This window comes from Vicia villosa, linkage group LG1, assembly GCF_029867415.1.
Source record: "Vicia villosa cultivar HV-30 ecotype Madison, WI linkage group LG1, Vvil1.0, whole genome shotgun sequence".
Taxonomy (NCBI): domain Eukaryota; kingdom Viridiplantae; phylum Streptophyta; class Magnoliopsida; order Fabales; family Fabaceae; genus Vicia; species Vicia villosa.
In genome coordinates, this window is record NC_081180.1 from 208,470,298 (window position 1) to 208,486,653 (window position 16,356).

Consider the following 16,356-nt stretch of genomic DNA (forward strand, 5'->3'; position numbering starts at 1 on the left):
TTAACAAGAAAAACATTGTCAAGACCTGGCTATCCTGCATGGTCCAGCTTAACCACACCTTTTATTTCACCTTTTAATCCATCTCCAAAAGTGATATACCTTGTAGAACGCGGCTTGATGTTTACCAAGAATATATGGATACTTGTCATGTGTTTAAAGCACCCACTATCAAAATATTAGTTTTTTCTAGTTGTGGCTCTGACAGAAGTGTGAGCTAGGAGGGTATTCACATCCTTTTTGGGAATCCACTTCTTCCTTGCTTTAACACTAGTCTATTCCTTTCTGGGTTGTGAAACCTAAAATTTTGGTATGACACACTCAGGATACCATTCACGATGTCAAGACATCTGATCTGTTATTAATGTTGCAGAGGTAGAACAGAAGATCCCCCAAATTTTAATTACCCCTAAGAAGGAGTCAATGAGACCTGGGATGACATATGTTTAGTCAAGATACCCAGATTGTAGATTTTACATGGTTCTGTAAAGGAATAGCTAACACTTCTGAACCTAATTTTATACATGATGTCATAATATCCATGACTGAATAAACAACATAATGCAGAAGATAAATAACACAGTAAATTGTTAACCCAATTCGGTCTAACTACCTACACTGGGGGCTACCAAGCCAGGAAGAAGATTTCACTATCAGTAGTACTATTTTATGTAAACAACCTCATGTTTACAGATAAACAACCTCTGGTTTACCTAGTCACTACCCAATGCAACCTTTATCTCAGACATCCATCCAAGACAAGAGATCCTCTGCTCACTCCCTATTGATACCTAACTGTTACAACCCTGCAACAACTATTTACACAATTAACAATGAACAATAACTTGATCTTGCTTCACAGTTTCAATCAAGAACACAATACTCAACTCTTACGTACAGGTTTCGAGTGAGAACAATCACTTCTCTTACCTACAGGTTTCGAGAAGGACATGACAGTCATCCCACAACCTGGGTGGTCTACCTATAGAAACCCATTGATTACATCTTTTCTAAACAAGGGTTTCTATATAAAACTAGGTTACAAAGGTTTCTATTTATAACTTATTCCCAATTGGACTTGGGCTTACAAATCACAGCAATCCTTGCTGTTACAAATCTGCAGAAATCTTGTGCTACAATCAAGGTCTTTTTAATCACGAGTTTCCTAATTTATCCCCTAAATTAAAAACTGCTGAATCTTCAATCTTCTGATCAGATTCTTCCTGAATCTTCAATCTTCTAATCTGATTCTTCTTAAATCTTCAATCTTCTGATTTGATTCTTCAATATTCTTGACCTTTAAATTTGCGCCACATAGGATTACAAAATATTCCACGAATATCCTGTATCTGTTGAGTAACAAACTGAATCTTCCTTCCAGTTCTGCAAGCCCGATGTCATGAGTTGATGTCATGACATTCCATATAACTTCTTGCATGTACCTGTTTTGTTCTTTTTATATTTGCAAGATTACACATCGTATTATGTTTTACTGCTATTATGTTTTAGCCAAACATAGATGCCAAACAGCCAATAAAAGCACTAACAAAACCATCCTGGGATAGCCATGCAATATGAAACAGAAGGATTTTATATGACCAAATCTTCAAAAATAATGGCATCTTAGATCCTTATTTCTTGAGAAATTCTTCTAATGTCTTTGTGCATGTCGGAGCCTTTGATCTAACATCTTCTATTTTCCTCCAGCTGGAACAAATTTCACTTCTGTCACATTGTTCTTGGCCTTTCCTGGATGAATATACCCAATGCCTTTACTATTACCAGCATTCTTTCCAATTTGAAGAATCTTGTCTAGCACATTAGAGCTACAGTTAAGGATTCTAACAGACTTAGTCATATTGTCCAATTTTGAATTGAGCAATATAACGTCCCCCTTTTAGTTCAAAGATGGTAGATAGTTGCTTACCCTTCTCATTCTAGAGCTCTGCAATAACCCTATTCTGATCATCAACTTGTTGATCATCTTTCACACTTCTGGCACAATCCCTTGTATGTTGTGGAGAGTTCTTTAAAATCAAGCTCTTCATAGTCTGATTTTTCATCACAAACTCTAGATAGGGTAGTGACATGTTTGGTAGTTTTAGAGTCGCTTTCAGACTTATCTTTTGACCATGATAGAGCCATCCCTTTCTTATGCCTCTTGAGGTAAGTAGGACAATCAGCATTTATGTGTCCATACCTTTCACACTCATGACACTGGACTCCTTTTCCTTGATAGGATTCTCTTCAGTCTTAAACTTTTTATCAGCATCATAATTTTTGTGGTTGTCGAGAGACTTGTTCTTGACATTTGGTCTCGACTTCTAGTTTATCTTTTTAAACACCTTATTGAATTGTCTACCAAGTAGCACAAGGTCTTCAGATAGATCTTCACCTTTGTCTTCGGAACTTTCAGCATTGGATACAATGGTTATCCCCTGTTTCTTCTCATACTTTTCATGAAGTCCCAACTCAAAGGTTTGAAGAGATCACATAAGATCGTCAACCTTCATGGTGTTTATATCTTGGACTTCCTCAATAGCAGTGACCTTCATGTCAAACCTCTTAGGTAGAGATTCATAATTTTTCTAACCAGCTTGGCATTAGACATCTTCTGTCCAAGTGCACCAAAGGCATTGGAAATTTCCATAATATTCATGTGAATGTCATGAATAATCTCATCTTCTTTCATTCTTAAGTTCTTAAACTTAGTGGTAAGAAGTTGAAGTCTTGACATCTTTACCTTAAAGGTTCCTTCATGTGTATTTTTAAGACTTCCCATGCATCTATGGCAATAGTACATCAACTTATCAGTTTGAAGATATTCTTGTCCACTCCATTGAATAGGGAATTCAATGCTTTTGTGTTACCTAGAGCGTATTTATCATCTTCTTCATCCCAGTCCGCCTCCTCATTGGTAGTAATGTTACCGTCCTTGTCTTAAACCACAGGAGGACTCCAACCTTTGACGATCGCTCTCCAGGCCTTGCCATCTATGGACTTAATGAAATCCAACGTGCGAGCTTTCTAATAGTCATAATTGGTTCCATCAAGCATAGGTGGTATATTTAAGAACCCTCCTCCTTCCTTGTCCATTGTACCAGAAAGTAACTTCCTTGAATCTCACCCTGAGTCGGAGCAGGATGCCTGCTTGGATACCTATTGAAATTAAGGTGTTTATATTTTAGATATCCTAAGAGATGTCGAGAAAATCATCTATAAACAACACCCAATGAGAAGGTACATAAAAGTGCAGTGTAGAAACTTAAATAACACAAGTAATTGTTCACCTAGTTTGATACCAGCAATACCTACTATGGGGGCTACCAAGCCAAGGATAAGTCCACTATGATAATATCAATTTGAAGTACTATGCAAACAACCTTTAGTTCACATATAAACAACCTTTCGTTTATAGCCTTCTCGCTTAATCACTACTCGTGCTATACTTATACCTAAGACTCGTCTAGGTATAAGGCCCTCCTCAACCCCTCTCAAACACAATCTTGATGATCATTTACAAAATATTAGAAGACACACTTCCAAAACACTGTCACTCAATGCTTATAAGCTTATGAATGAACATATAACTTACGATTCAATGAAAACACCATCTTTCAACACAATCTTTCAACACAATCAGCAGAGATAAAGCAATTAGTAGCACCAGTATCAATAATAGTAATTAAAGGGATGCTATTAATGAAAAATGTACCTATGATGAGTGCATCTTCACTAGTGGTCTTAGTTCCCGACAACGTGAACACCTTCCAACTAGCTTGCTCCTTCTTGGGTTTCTGAAACTTACTCCCAATGTGCCACTCTTCACAACAGTTGAAACAAACCATCTCCCTTATGCTTGCATTCAGGCGCCTCATGTCCAATCTTACCACAACGGAAACACCTCTTGGTACCAGCAGTACTCATAGTGCTCATGTGACCAGCTTTGCCACACTTGAAGCGCACAATACCAACAGGAGCATCTCCACTACTAGTTCTCTTACCCTCAGTAGCTTTCTACTTACCCTTTCCAACAGGAGCATCATAAGGCTTGCCACGACCTTGTTGACTCTTCCCCTGTTTCTCACTAATAACCTGATAATGAGCATTATTGTCTTCCTCCGAGATTCGACAACTATCAACCAATTTGAAAAAGACACGAATCTTCTAATAACTAATCTCCTTCTTGATTTTCGGGCGCAATTCATTCTCAAACTTGATGCACTTCGAAAATTCACCAGTTGGTCCATCATAATGTTGGTAGAACTTAGCCAACTCTCCAAACATAGAAGCATACTCAACAACTGACTTATTCCCTTGTCTCAACTCAAGGAACTCGATTTCCTTCTTTCCACGAACATCCTCAGGAAAGTACTTCCTCGAGAATTCCCTATGGAACACAACCCAAGTGACTTCCTCGCCATTAACCTCCAACCTCTAACGAGTCTCTAGCCACCAGTCATCAGCCTCGACTGCTAGCATATGAGTCCCATACTTAACCTTCTGATCCGGAGTACAATCCATCACACGGAAGATTCTCTCAATCACCTTTAGCCATGTCAATGCGCCATCAGGATCATGAGTGCCCTTCAAGACAGGTGGATTCTCTCTTTTGAAGGTAGCCAAATTGCGAGACGCAGCGTTCTCACCAATGTTCAGATGATGTTCCAAAGCCTGAGCCATTGCTTCCAAAGAAGCATCAATTGCAGCATCATTCCTTCCAGCCATCACAACTCTTCACTACAACGCGAAAGCAATCAGCACAAAATAATAATACTCGATTATTAGACTACACTACGACACGACACTTGGCCGGACGGACCGACCTGCTCTGTTACCACTAATGTCACCCCAAATATACCCCGTAATTTAATAAGAAATCAGAGTGCAACATCTCAAAGACAATAACACATTTGAGGCGTCATATTTTCAACTTAAACAAAATCCCATACAAGCTCATTAATTAAGATACATAACACAATCAACTGAGGAATCATAATCCAATAGTCTTTCAAAATCAAAATATCTTCTAAACGTCGCAGTGAAATTCACAAAACTTATAGACTTCAAGTTATAGCATTTGTGTCAACATGACAATAACTAGACAACTTGTCTCCAAACAACGATATCAAAATCCAACTAAAACATAACAACATAAGGTAAAGCAAGCGACAAATCCCCCGAGTGCTACGTATCAGAGTAATAGACACCGACTCGAGCTACAAAGGTAAACGGATACTCCACAAGGATACCTGCACGTTACCAACAAAGGGTAACATTCAAACATAAGGGGTGAGATATCAAATAGTATAAAGGAACGTAAGATAATACTTATAGCAAAGAAAAGATCATACATCGTTCACCACTTATCATCTCTGAACAACTATCATCACAACAACAATGTTATTAACTATTCACAATAACATATCCAATTTCACAATTATGTTGTCCACGCATGATAACAATCACTTCATAATCACAAAAATTCAAAATGCTACTTGACATTATGCACATGCATGTGGTACAATTTGGAGTAAAACTCCCGTCTCAAACATTGCCACTTGGGCCATCGTCGTTTTCATTTTCAGGCTAATAGTCATTGCATTTTTCAGGCTAATAGTCGTTGCCATTTTCAGGCTACACTACTACAAACAAGCTATTTAATAACGTTTTTTGTTTTTGATAGCGCTTAAAAGCGCTATTAAACACGCTGCTATTGTAAATATTTTTGTTTGATAGCACTTTAAAAGAGCTATTATAGTACTGGTGATTAATAGCGTTTTTCCAAAAAGCGCTATTATAGTACAAGTATTTAATAGTATTTTTTGAAAAGCGCTACAGAAATAGACATATTGGGTTTTATAATACGCATTTTGCTATGATTTTGATAGCACTTTCAAACAAAATGCTATTATAAGACACGTCTTTGATAGAGCTTTTCAATAAAACTGCTATTATAGTATGTTTCATTAATAGCACTCTCTATACAAAATGCTATTGTAGTATTTTTTTTTACACAAAATTATTCTTTTGGTGCATATATATATATATATATATATATATATATATATATATATATATATATATATATATATATATATATATATATATATATATATATGACATAAGATTTCATTAAAAAAATATTAACCAACTATATAGATCAATATACACTATATAATAGTGGCAAATGAACAAATTAAAAAACAATATTCAACATTGATTTAATGAAAATAAACTACAACTTTTGCCACAAGTTATTAATTTGGTCCAACTAAGAGTACAACAAACTAAGTTCCAAACAAAAGTACAATCACTTAGTTAGGAATATTCTCTAAACTAAAGAAAAAACATCTAAAAAAATAAGAAAGGACAACAAAACAACATCAAGTAATAATCACTTCCCGAACCAAAGCACTTCCGAACCCAGATATATAATCACTTTGCTACAATGGAAATCAGATCCAAGCAAATCCAAAATGGCAACTCTCTTAGAAGTCGATATGCAATCCACTTAAGATAGCCCAACAGCTTTAATCTTTCAGAAACAAATTCTACAAACATCAAAACACTTTGAAAATCCATGCATCTCTCTCCTAGACTCCAATCTGGTGCAACACAAATTAAGAACAATTCCAAATAATCGCAAAGGTGTAAAAATAAAAATCACAAAGGTATTCAAGTTCCTACAGCAATCATGTATTCAAGCTCCACTAGTTACTATACCCACTTTACCTAGTAACCTGGTGGAGAGATATAACATAAAATTTAAGTCAAATGACTGAAACACCAAGAGTATTGTCATTTTTCCATATATTTTCTTACACTGCACTGGTATATGAAACAAATTTCAAAAAACAAAGAGTCTCATTTTCTCATGCTTTTTCTTACACAACATTACTTGCTTTTACTCATGTGTTGGTAAAGTTAGCTTTGACTTGACCCATTAATGATAATCAATAGTTTAATAAAGTACTCATTAATAAATACACAAACAAAAATCAATATTCACATTAGTTATAAAAAGAACATATATACCGAGCACTGAAGCTTAATGGATATGTTTAAGAGGATCCAGCAACTGTCTTATAAGCCTGAGGCCAAAGAAATGAAAATGGTAAGAAAAGAAAAGGATCCACCTGTTTTCCTTTGGTATCTTAAGCTCTGCTCTACCAGAAGAGAGAACCAGGTTTCAAATTAAACAAAAAGTAATTGAGTGATAGAGGAACCATGCACAGGACAAACAAAAGTGTCATTGCAAAAGGAGAGCATGCTTTGAAGGCGTGTGAACCAGATTATTACCAAAACCGTGACTAAACTGAGTCTCATAAAAACTTGGTTGAGTGAATTATATTTGGCAGTTCTGATGATTATCTGGATATAGGCTTAACATACAATGTAATCCCAAAAGATAGAACATGAAAGAGATTATTCAAAATGAATATGAATGAAAATGTTGACTGATGTAACTCATTATTGTCATAAATATAGGCCGTTTGAATGGGGTTGGTGGGGTTTTTCTTAAAATAAGTTAATGCACAAGTTTAATCATAATATAAATGTCAATATGCTGCATCAGTAAGTACAAAAATTACAACATAAAATGCATATGAAAGGATCAGACATACACCTATTCTTCACGACAGAAAGGTAAGAAGGACCACTTTAGAATAAAATATGAAAAAACAAATTGAAATATAAATGTACAACAATTAGAACAACCTTGACTTTTATATGAAAAACCAAAGTTAATAGACCCAAATAAGACTACAACAAAAGAACAATCAGCCATAATCTATTTAGAATAAAAAGAGAAGACAACCCTTAATTATTTTATCACACAATGCAAGTTTCCATTACTGATATGTTTTCAAGAACTAATAAAACATGAATCTTAATGTAACAGCTACAAGAAAAACACTTGCAATGATTAAGATGTTCAACTCTCAATGTAACAATAACACAGCACACAACTTTGAAAATAAAGATCATAAACACATGTCGTTAGAATCAAATGAAACAAAACATGAAAACACACAAGAATAAAATAGTCCATTCGCACAAATCGAAGAAATTGCACAAATAAAAATTCCGTATGTTTCTAAACTTCCGATTCAAACCAAACCAAACATGATTGCAAGTGAAAAAAGCTCAAAATAAAGAAGAATTCGTAACCTACCTTCAAAGATTCCGACGAAGACTTCAACTCCGGTACCGTCTCAGGTAGTTTGATCCTCTTTCTGGTGGTGAAACATTGGAGAAGAGTGTGTGGTTGGGTTTGACAATTGGAGAAGAGTGTGTTGCTGGGTTTGACGGCGTGACTAGGGTTCAACGGCTTGGTAGAAAAGAGAAATCGGCGTGAGAGAGAAGGTTTGGAGATAAGGTTATTGGAGGAGAGATGAAAAGTTCAGCAAAAGAGTTTGGAGATTTGGAGGCAACATTAAAATTTCCCCTAATGTTATGCGCCAAAATGACAAAAGTTCGCTTATTTAATTTTTTATTTTGTTAACTTTAACTGTAACATTTAGTAAGAAATGCTAACATTGGGATGCTAAATTATAGCATTTCTTATAAAGTGCTATTTAATGAAAAATATTTCTTGACAAAAAAAAAGTTGAGAAATATTAGTAGCGTTTTAAACAGAACACTATTATAATGAAGAATATTAAAAGTGTTTTAAAGAAAGTGCTATCTTAATAAAGTTTAATAATAGTGTTTTCCCACAAAGTGCTATCAAAATCATATTATCAGCATTTTATAATAGCGCCCGACCATAAAGTGATATTATAAAGCTGCTTGTCTCCTTTTTAATAGCACTTTATTTAAAAGCGCTATTAAATTAGGCGATACAAAATATCAATTTTGGCGCAGTGCTAATAGTCGTTGCCATTTTCAGGCTAATAAACACTCATGCAATGAATGCGACTCAAATGATGCACATCCACAAATACAACATAAACAACAAGTCACAACATCTTCTAAACAACATCAACTCAGTGCCAAGGTTCTATGGCAATAACCATATCATTACTATGATAGTAATTTATCAAATCTCAATCACGTCTTTACGATATACAATTATACACAAATATTCAACTTAGACAAAACATCATTAAATTAGAAAATACAATTCAAGAAGGTTCTAAAGAGTCATTCCAATCACATTCATTAGTTAGACATTGATTTCAGTTTTACGGAGGTTCAAACGGCGCTAAAAAAGGATATACGGATCGAAATATACATTAATTAGAAGTTTCAAAAAAAGTTTTCAACAGCAAAGGTTCGCTAAGCGGGCTCAAGCGCTCAAGGTTCGCTAAGCGAAATATACATTAATTAGAAGTGAACAGTTTTCGCAGCTCCGCTTAGCGGACGCGCGATTTTGCAGAAAAACAACATCGATATCAGACCTTCGAAATCACTATTCCACTAACCAAAACCATTCTAAAACAACAATTTAAGGCACATATAACCAACATCTAACATCATTCATCAATAATCTTCATCACATCATGATTAAGGCACAATTTCATGGAAATCTATCACAAACCCTAACAATTTCAATTCACACATTCATGGATAACAAACATACAATCAATCCCCACGATAAACTACTATCATACAATCCCTTATCATGAAAGAATCTCACCCTTACATTGGATTTGGATTGAAGACAACTCTAATCTTCAATCTTGGGGTTGACCTAGCTTTCTCCTCTACTCTTCTCCCTTTCTCTTCTTTCACCAATTGAGCTTCTAATTTCTATTTCCCCTAAATTTCCTTGTTTTTGAAAAACCTTACTAACTTCTCAAAATGCTAATGAGCTCTAATTAGCACCTCTCAATTACTAATTCTAACTTACGCTCAACTACTAATAGTTTTACTAACTCATGTTATTTACTAATAATTCCCAATAAAATAACACAAAACCAATTAATCACATAATTAACACATAATTATCAAATATTTCACATAACACACAATGACATAAATAATTAAAAGAAAAACGATTGTTACACGTATTCATTTTTGTGAATTTTCATCCTATCCATTATGGATATTTTTTAGGATATCCATGGAAGATGATAAAATTTTCATCCCCATATATAATATCATTTGGAAATTTTAATATGGGCCCGATCACAACATAACAAATCATAAGACACTCCCATATGTAGCGTGTGTTACTATATCATCAATTATTGGCTGCCAAACTCTCTAGTGTCAAATAGGTAGGTGAGGAAAAATACAAATAAGAATTTAAAGCATAGTGGACCTAACATAGTGGACACAATTTTTTTGGTTTGATTGTTTATATCTAAACAATTTTAAAAATAAATGAAATCCGCATGCATAAAAATAATATTGAATTTCATTTAGATGTTTATTTATGAGAACAGTTTGAATTGTATTTTAGAATCATTTTCTGATTCATTAATAATTAATAAATATTTTATTATTATAATATGTTTTATTAATGTATTATTTTATAATTTTATTTTGTATATTTCAAATTTAATCAACTATTCTCATTCCATAATAATAATTATTAGGATATTATAAAACATATTTTGTATCAAACATGTTATAATATCAAATTTTTATATAGTTTGGTTGCAATATTATTGTGTCTTTATAATAATAACAAATTTATTAAATATTTTATTGTTGTAATTTATATAAAAATATAATTGGAAATCAAACTACATAATATTGGTTCATAGAACTTTTTTTAAAATAATTTATCTTTTCAAAATCAAACCTAAAATAAATTTACCAACATTTCTCTAAAGATTACATAATTATACATGCAAAATTGAAATCATCGGTGGTCCTTTATTACTATTTATTTGACAAATCACAAATTACAAAACTTGCCAAATCTGTCATCATTTGTGGTCCTTGATAAATATAAGTTTTGACAAATTTAGAATTATAACTTGTTAAACCCTTCATTCATCCTTCAATAATAATTGTTTAGACAAATTTGTCAGCAAAAAACCTATATATAAACCCTTGATCTTGTTAATATACATATCATAAAAAAAGTCTCATTTTCCTATATCTTAGTTCATTTTATACATATAAAAATGGCAAGTGAGCTTAAAACATGGTTAGTTTTACTTCTTGTTCTCTTTGTAGCATGCTACATGCAACACTATGTCTATGGAAACTCACCTCAAGTGCCTTGTCTTTTTATATTTGGAGATGACTTCTCTGATAATGGGAATAACAACAATCTTCCAACAAAAGCAAAAGCTAATTATAAGCCATATGGGATCGACTTTCCCAAAGGGCCGACCGGTAGAACTACCAATGGGGAAACAACAGTTGACATAGTTGGTAAGAATTATATACATTATTATGAGCTCGTTTGTTAATTGTTTGTAAATTTGGAACTACGTTCACCAAAAACCTAATAGTTCATGCATAATTAAAATTGCATATCATATTTTTGAGAATATGCTCAATATCATGATTATAAAAAGGTTTAAATATGTCATCTTACAGGTATATATAGATTAATTTTTATTTAAATTAAAACAATTTGTTTATTTGTTGAACTGAACTATTAGCTAACATTTTACCGTTGTAGCCAAACTACTTGGATTTGACAAACCCATTCCACCGTTTGCGAATACTATTGGCTCGGATATACTTCAAGGAGTTAACTACGCATCTATTTCAGCCGGAATTCGCAATGAAACAGGCAAACGTACAGCGGTATTTTATATAATTATATCCTTCCTTATTCTTATATCTCTTTACAATGAATTAATTTTTAATATTTATGTGATACTATAAATATTAAAATTTTCAATGATATTGTCATTAAAATTTTCAATGACTTTGTCACTAAATTAGTTTACTTAATATGTACAGGGTACTAATATCGCACTTGGACAACAGATAGAAAATCATAAAACAATTGTTGCTCAAATTGCAAAGAAACTTGGAGGTGTTAAACATGCCACACAATATCTAAAAAAGTGCTTGTATTATTTTAATATAGGCACCAATGATTATTCCTTAAATTATTTCCAACCCAAACTATACTCAACAAGTCACACCTATAACCCCGAGGAGTATGCTCAAGTTCTTTTTGACGAGTTATTTGTTTATGGAGAGGTACAGATATATATCTTCTTTTGTCTCTAATAGTTATGTATCTTATTTGCATTAGGGCTGATATAGGTCAAACCGAGTGACAGAGGCCTACCATCTGATTTATTTAGTGTTTGGTTGACAGGTTTTGTATAATCTTGGAGCAAGAAAATATGTTGCAGTTGGGTTGGGAAAAATAGGCTGCACTCCAATGGTCCTCGCTACTAGTCACGTGAAAGGATCATGTGATGAAAATCTCAATGATATTGTAGCGATATTTAATCACAAGTACAGATCTCTAACAGTTCAATTCAGTGCCAAATTTCCAGATGCACAATCTACTTTTATAAATACTACAACTATCAGACTAGACGGTTCAGATGGTAAAAATTCCAATTAACACCATTTCATTTCCTAAATTACTAATAAAACAAATGAAAATGTATATGATTCAGGTTCTCAATAATATTCAATTAATACCATATGATCTATTGCTTTCAGGTTTTAAGGTTTTTAGTGCTTCTTGTTGTCCAATGAAGTCAGATGGATACTGTGTTCCTAATTCAAAACCATGCCTGAATAGAAATCAACACGTTTTTTATGATGGAATTCATCCCACGTCTGCTGCGAACAAAATCTTCGCATCTGTTTCGTACGACAGTGCAAAAAACCCAGAGATAACTTCTCCAATAGATATTAAACATCTTGCTAAACTTGTTTTAAAATCGAATTAAAGTCATAATTGCATCGTTAAATATGCTCCAGTTGGTTGCATAATAAAATGAAAAGCTCACTATATTAAGTGTAAGCAATAAGCAATCATATCATATATTGACTTGAATAAATTTGAATTGGGCTTGCAATCCTCCATGATGTCTTTGTGGCTTGTGAAATATAATAATATATGTTAAATATATTTGAGACTCTTTGCACTCAATATATATATATTGTTGTGAAAAACGATACCAATAACAAAGTATAATAGGGAATTAGAGAGGAGAAGAAGAACACAAGAATTGGTTATAACTGCTATTCTTTCACTTTCTCTTAAAACAAGATTACAAGTTTACAAGAATAACAAATAACCTCTCTCACCCTAAATCAGGATTTGCAGCTTAGCAATGATGAGAGACTAGTATGCTATTTATAATAAAACCTAACATACTAACTTAATAAACAAGGTAACTTAACAAATTAGGGTTTAAACACTAAAACCTAATTTAACTTGCTAACAACCCTAGCATCTTCGACATCTGCATGCTAGACCCATCTTCGACTACAGCATGCACACTTCGACACCAGCATGTGAACAATCCTTCGACTTCATGCTTAACTCTGTCGAACTGTCGAACCAAGAAGCTACCCTTCGACAATACTAGAGTTTGATCCAATATCTCACAAATCTCCACCTTAGACCTAACTCTACAACGTCAAGGAACAAACTAGCTTTCTTCATGCAGCTTTATCAACTGCATACAGTGGAAAAACTTGCAACTCGGCAATGTCTTGGTGATCATATCAGCAGCATTGTCTTCAGTCGAAACCTTCAGCACTTGGACTTCTCCACGCTCGATTACTCCTCTGACAAAATGCAGCCTCACATCGATGTGCTTAGTTCGCTCATGATAGGCTGAATTCTTCGACAGGTGTATTGCACTTTGACTATCACATTTAACAGTGATACCTCGACCTTGAAGTTTCAGCTCCTTCGCAAAACCTTCAAGCCACAATCCTTCTTTCACAGCTTCAGTTAGGGCAATATACTCCGCTTCAGTGGTTGATAGAGCAACAACCTTCTGAAGTGTTGCTTTCCAACTAATTGCAGTGCCAAACATAGTGAAAACATATCCAGAAATAGATTTTCTGGAATCCATACAACCTGCATAATCAGAGTCGACATATCCTTCTATTACTGCTTTACTATCTTCACCCAAGGCTCCACCATAAATTACAACTCTATTCAGAGACCCATTTATGTACCTTAAAATCCACTTCAATGCTTGCCAGTGAGCCTTTCCAGGGTTCTCCATGTACCTGCTTACAAGACTTACTGCATATGCTATGTCGGGTCTAGTACAGACCATAGCATACATCAAAGAACCAACTATATTAGCATATGGGATGCTATTCATATAGGCTCTTTCAACATCAGTACTGGGACACTGATCAATACTCAACTTGAATTGAGGGTTTGTTGGAGTCACAACTGGCTTCGAATTCGACATACCAAATTTTTCGAGAGTCTTTCGTAGATATGCCTCTTGAGATAAGCATAACTTCGAATTCTTTCTATCTCTTCGAATGTCAATTCCAAGAATCCTGGAAGCAGCTCCCAGATCCTTCATATCGAACTCTTTATTGAGTTCAGCCTTCACCCTCATCACATCTTCAACACTGTTGCTTGCTATGAGAATATCATCCACATAAAGCAACAAAATAACAAATGAATTACCAGGTCGAAATCTGATGTAAACGCAGTGGTCGAACTGACTTCTAATGAAACTTATGCGTGCCATGTACTTGTCGAATCTCCTATTCCACTGTCGAGGAGATTGTTTCAGCCCATACAAAGATCTCTTTAACTTGCACACATAATCTTCCTTCCCCTTTTCGACATACCCTTCAGGTTGCCTCATCAGGATCGTTTCATCTAGATCACCATACAAGAACGTTGTCTTCACATCCATCTGTTCCAGTTCAAGATCGAACTGTGCCACCATGGCAAGCAACATTCGAATGGACCTATGCTTCACAACAAAAGAAAACACATCATTGAAGTCGACACCTTCTTTATGAGTGAAACCCCTTGCATCTAACCTTGCCTTGTATCTTTTCGACGTCACTCCTTCAATTCCTTCCTTAACTTTGAAAATCCATTTACAACTGACTAACCTTTCCCCAGCAGGTTTCTTGATCAGTTCCCAAGTATGATTATCATGAAGAGATTTAATCTCATCATCCATGGCCTTCATCCATTCAGTTTTATTTCGACTCCTCATAACTTCCTTATAGTCTCTAGGTTCTTCGTTTAGAACCTCACTTGCAGAGATTAAGGCATAAGCTATAAGATCTGCATATCCAAGTCTCTGAGGTGGCTTGATGACTCTTCTCGACCTATCTCTCGACAATAGGTAGTCATCGTCAGTTTCCTCAACTTCAGCATCTTCTGCTTCTTCTTCTACTTCATCTGGGATATGCAATTCAGCATCAACATGCTCCACCTCAACAGGAATCTCTACCTGTTCCAGCTCTTCGTCAGATGTTTCTGTACTTCGACCAACATCGTCAGTTTTCTTAAAAGCCATTTCAGCTTCATTAAAAACTACATCTCGACTGGTGATACACCTCCTGTGACCTGGCTCTAGGCACCATAGCCTATAAGCTTTGACTCCTTCAGGGTATCCCATGAACATACATTTCAGAGCTCTAGGTTCGACCTTGTCTTGCCTAATGTGAGCATAGGCTACGCAGCCAAATACTCTCAGATTGTCGAGATCTGGTGGATGTCCCGACCAAACTTCTTCAGGTGTCTTCATATCTAACGCTGTCGAAGGACATCTTTTTATCAGATATGTTGCTGTCGAAACAGCCCCAGCCCAGAACACCTTCGTTAACCCCGCACTAGTCAACATGAATCTGACTCTCTCCAAAATAGTTCGATTAAACCTTTCAGCCAAACCATTTTGCTGTGGAGTACCTGCAGTAGTTATATGCCTTGCAATACCAGAGGCAACACAAAAACTGTCGAATGCCTCATTGCAAAATTCAAGGCCATTGTCGGTTCTCAACCTCTTGACCTTTCTGCCAGTCTGATTTTCAACCAGAGTCTTCCAACTTTTGAAATTCTCAAAAGTTTCATCCTTAGTCTTCTGGATGAATACCCATAATTTTCTGGAATAATTATCTACTATGGATAGAAAATACCTTGCTCCTGAATATGATAGACACCTTGCAGGCCCCCAAAGATCAGCATGGATGTAATCAACGGATCCATGTGTTCATTGTTTGCCTTTGTTGAACTTCACTCTGCAAGATTTTCCAAGTACACAGGGTTCACAAAACTTCAGCTTTTCGACTTTGTCTCCACCAAGCAGATTTTGTTTCCCTAATTCGACCAGACCCCTTTCACTGACATGGCTCAATCTCATGTGCCAGATTTCTGTTTTCGACAAAGGTTTCGTGGATGCAACATTTGTCGAACCACTTATAACTTCAGCCTCAAGGGTATACAAGCCTTGTTTCTTCACGCCTCTCAAG

The 16,356-nt window shown here is 35.0% G+C and overlaps 2 protein-coding genes across 2 annotated transcripts; one reads left to right on the forward strand and one right to left on the reverse strand.

Annotated features, from left to right (window-relative positions):
• Positions 1–1,690: 1,690 nt before the first annotated feature.
• LOC131594057 (uncharacterized) lies at positions 1,691–4,725 on the reverse strand. The gene is made up of 4 exons (XM_058866212.1): positions 4,454–4,725; positions 4,214–4,387; positions 4,023–4,132; positions 1,691–1,809 (listed from the first exon to the last, which is right to left on the reverse strand). The coding sequence occupies exons 1-4, from the start codon at positions 4,723–4,725 to the stop codon at positions 1,691–1,693; spliced, it is 675 nt and encodes a 224-aa protein (XP_058722195.1).
• Positions 4,726–11,053: 6,328 nt separating this feature from the next.
• Positions 11,054–12,950, forward strand: LOC131622165 (GDSL esterase/lipase At5g45670-like). The gene is made up of 5 exons (XM_058893197.1): positions 11,054–11,337; positions 11,591–11,718; positions 11,878–12,123; positions 12,245–12,482; positions 12,601–12,950. Exons 1-5 carry the CDS (start codon positions 11,085–11,087, stop codon positions 12,831–12,833), a joined length of 1,098 nt encoding a protein of 365 aa, XP_058749180.1. The 5' UTR covers positions 11,054–11,084; the 3' UTR covers positions 12,834–12,950.
• Positions 12,951–16,356: the final 3,406 nt, after the last annotated feature.

What these genes read in the sequence shown, in the direction of transcription:
- LOC131594057 (XM_058866212.1), bottom strand. Translation starts at nt 4,725, where the DNA reads ATGGCTGGAAGGAATGATGCTGCAATTGATGCTTCTTTGGAAGCAATG. An exon ending in GCAGTCGAGGCTGATGACTG is followed by an intron (nt 4,388 to 4,453) that starts GTGGCTAGAGAC and finishes TGTGTTCCATAG; the next exon opens with GGAATTCTCGAGGAAGTACT. An exon ending in GAATTTTCGAAGTGCATCAA is followed by an intron (nt 4,133 to 4,213) that starts GTTTGAGAATGA and finishes ATTGGTTGATAG; the next exon opens with TTGTCGAATCTCGGAGGAAG.
- LOC131622165 (XM_058893197.1), top strand. Translation starts at nt 11,085, where the DNA reads ATGGCAAGTGAGCTTAAAACATGGTTAGTTTTACTTCTTGTTCTCTTT. An exon ending in AAACAGGCAAACGTACAGCG is followed by an intron (nt 11,719 to 11,877) that starts GTATTTTATATA and finishes TAATATGTACAG; the next exon opens with GGTACTAATATCGCACTTGG. An exon ending in CAGACTAGACGGTTCAGATG is followed by an intron (nt 12,483 to 12,600) that starts GTAAAAATTCCA and finishes TATTGCTTTCAG; the next exon opens with GTTTTAAGGTTTTTAGTGCT.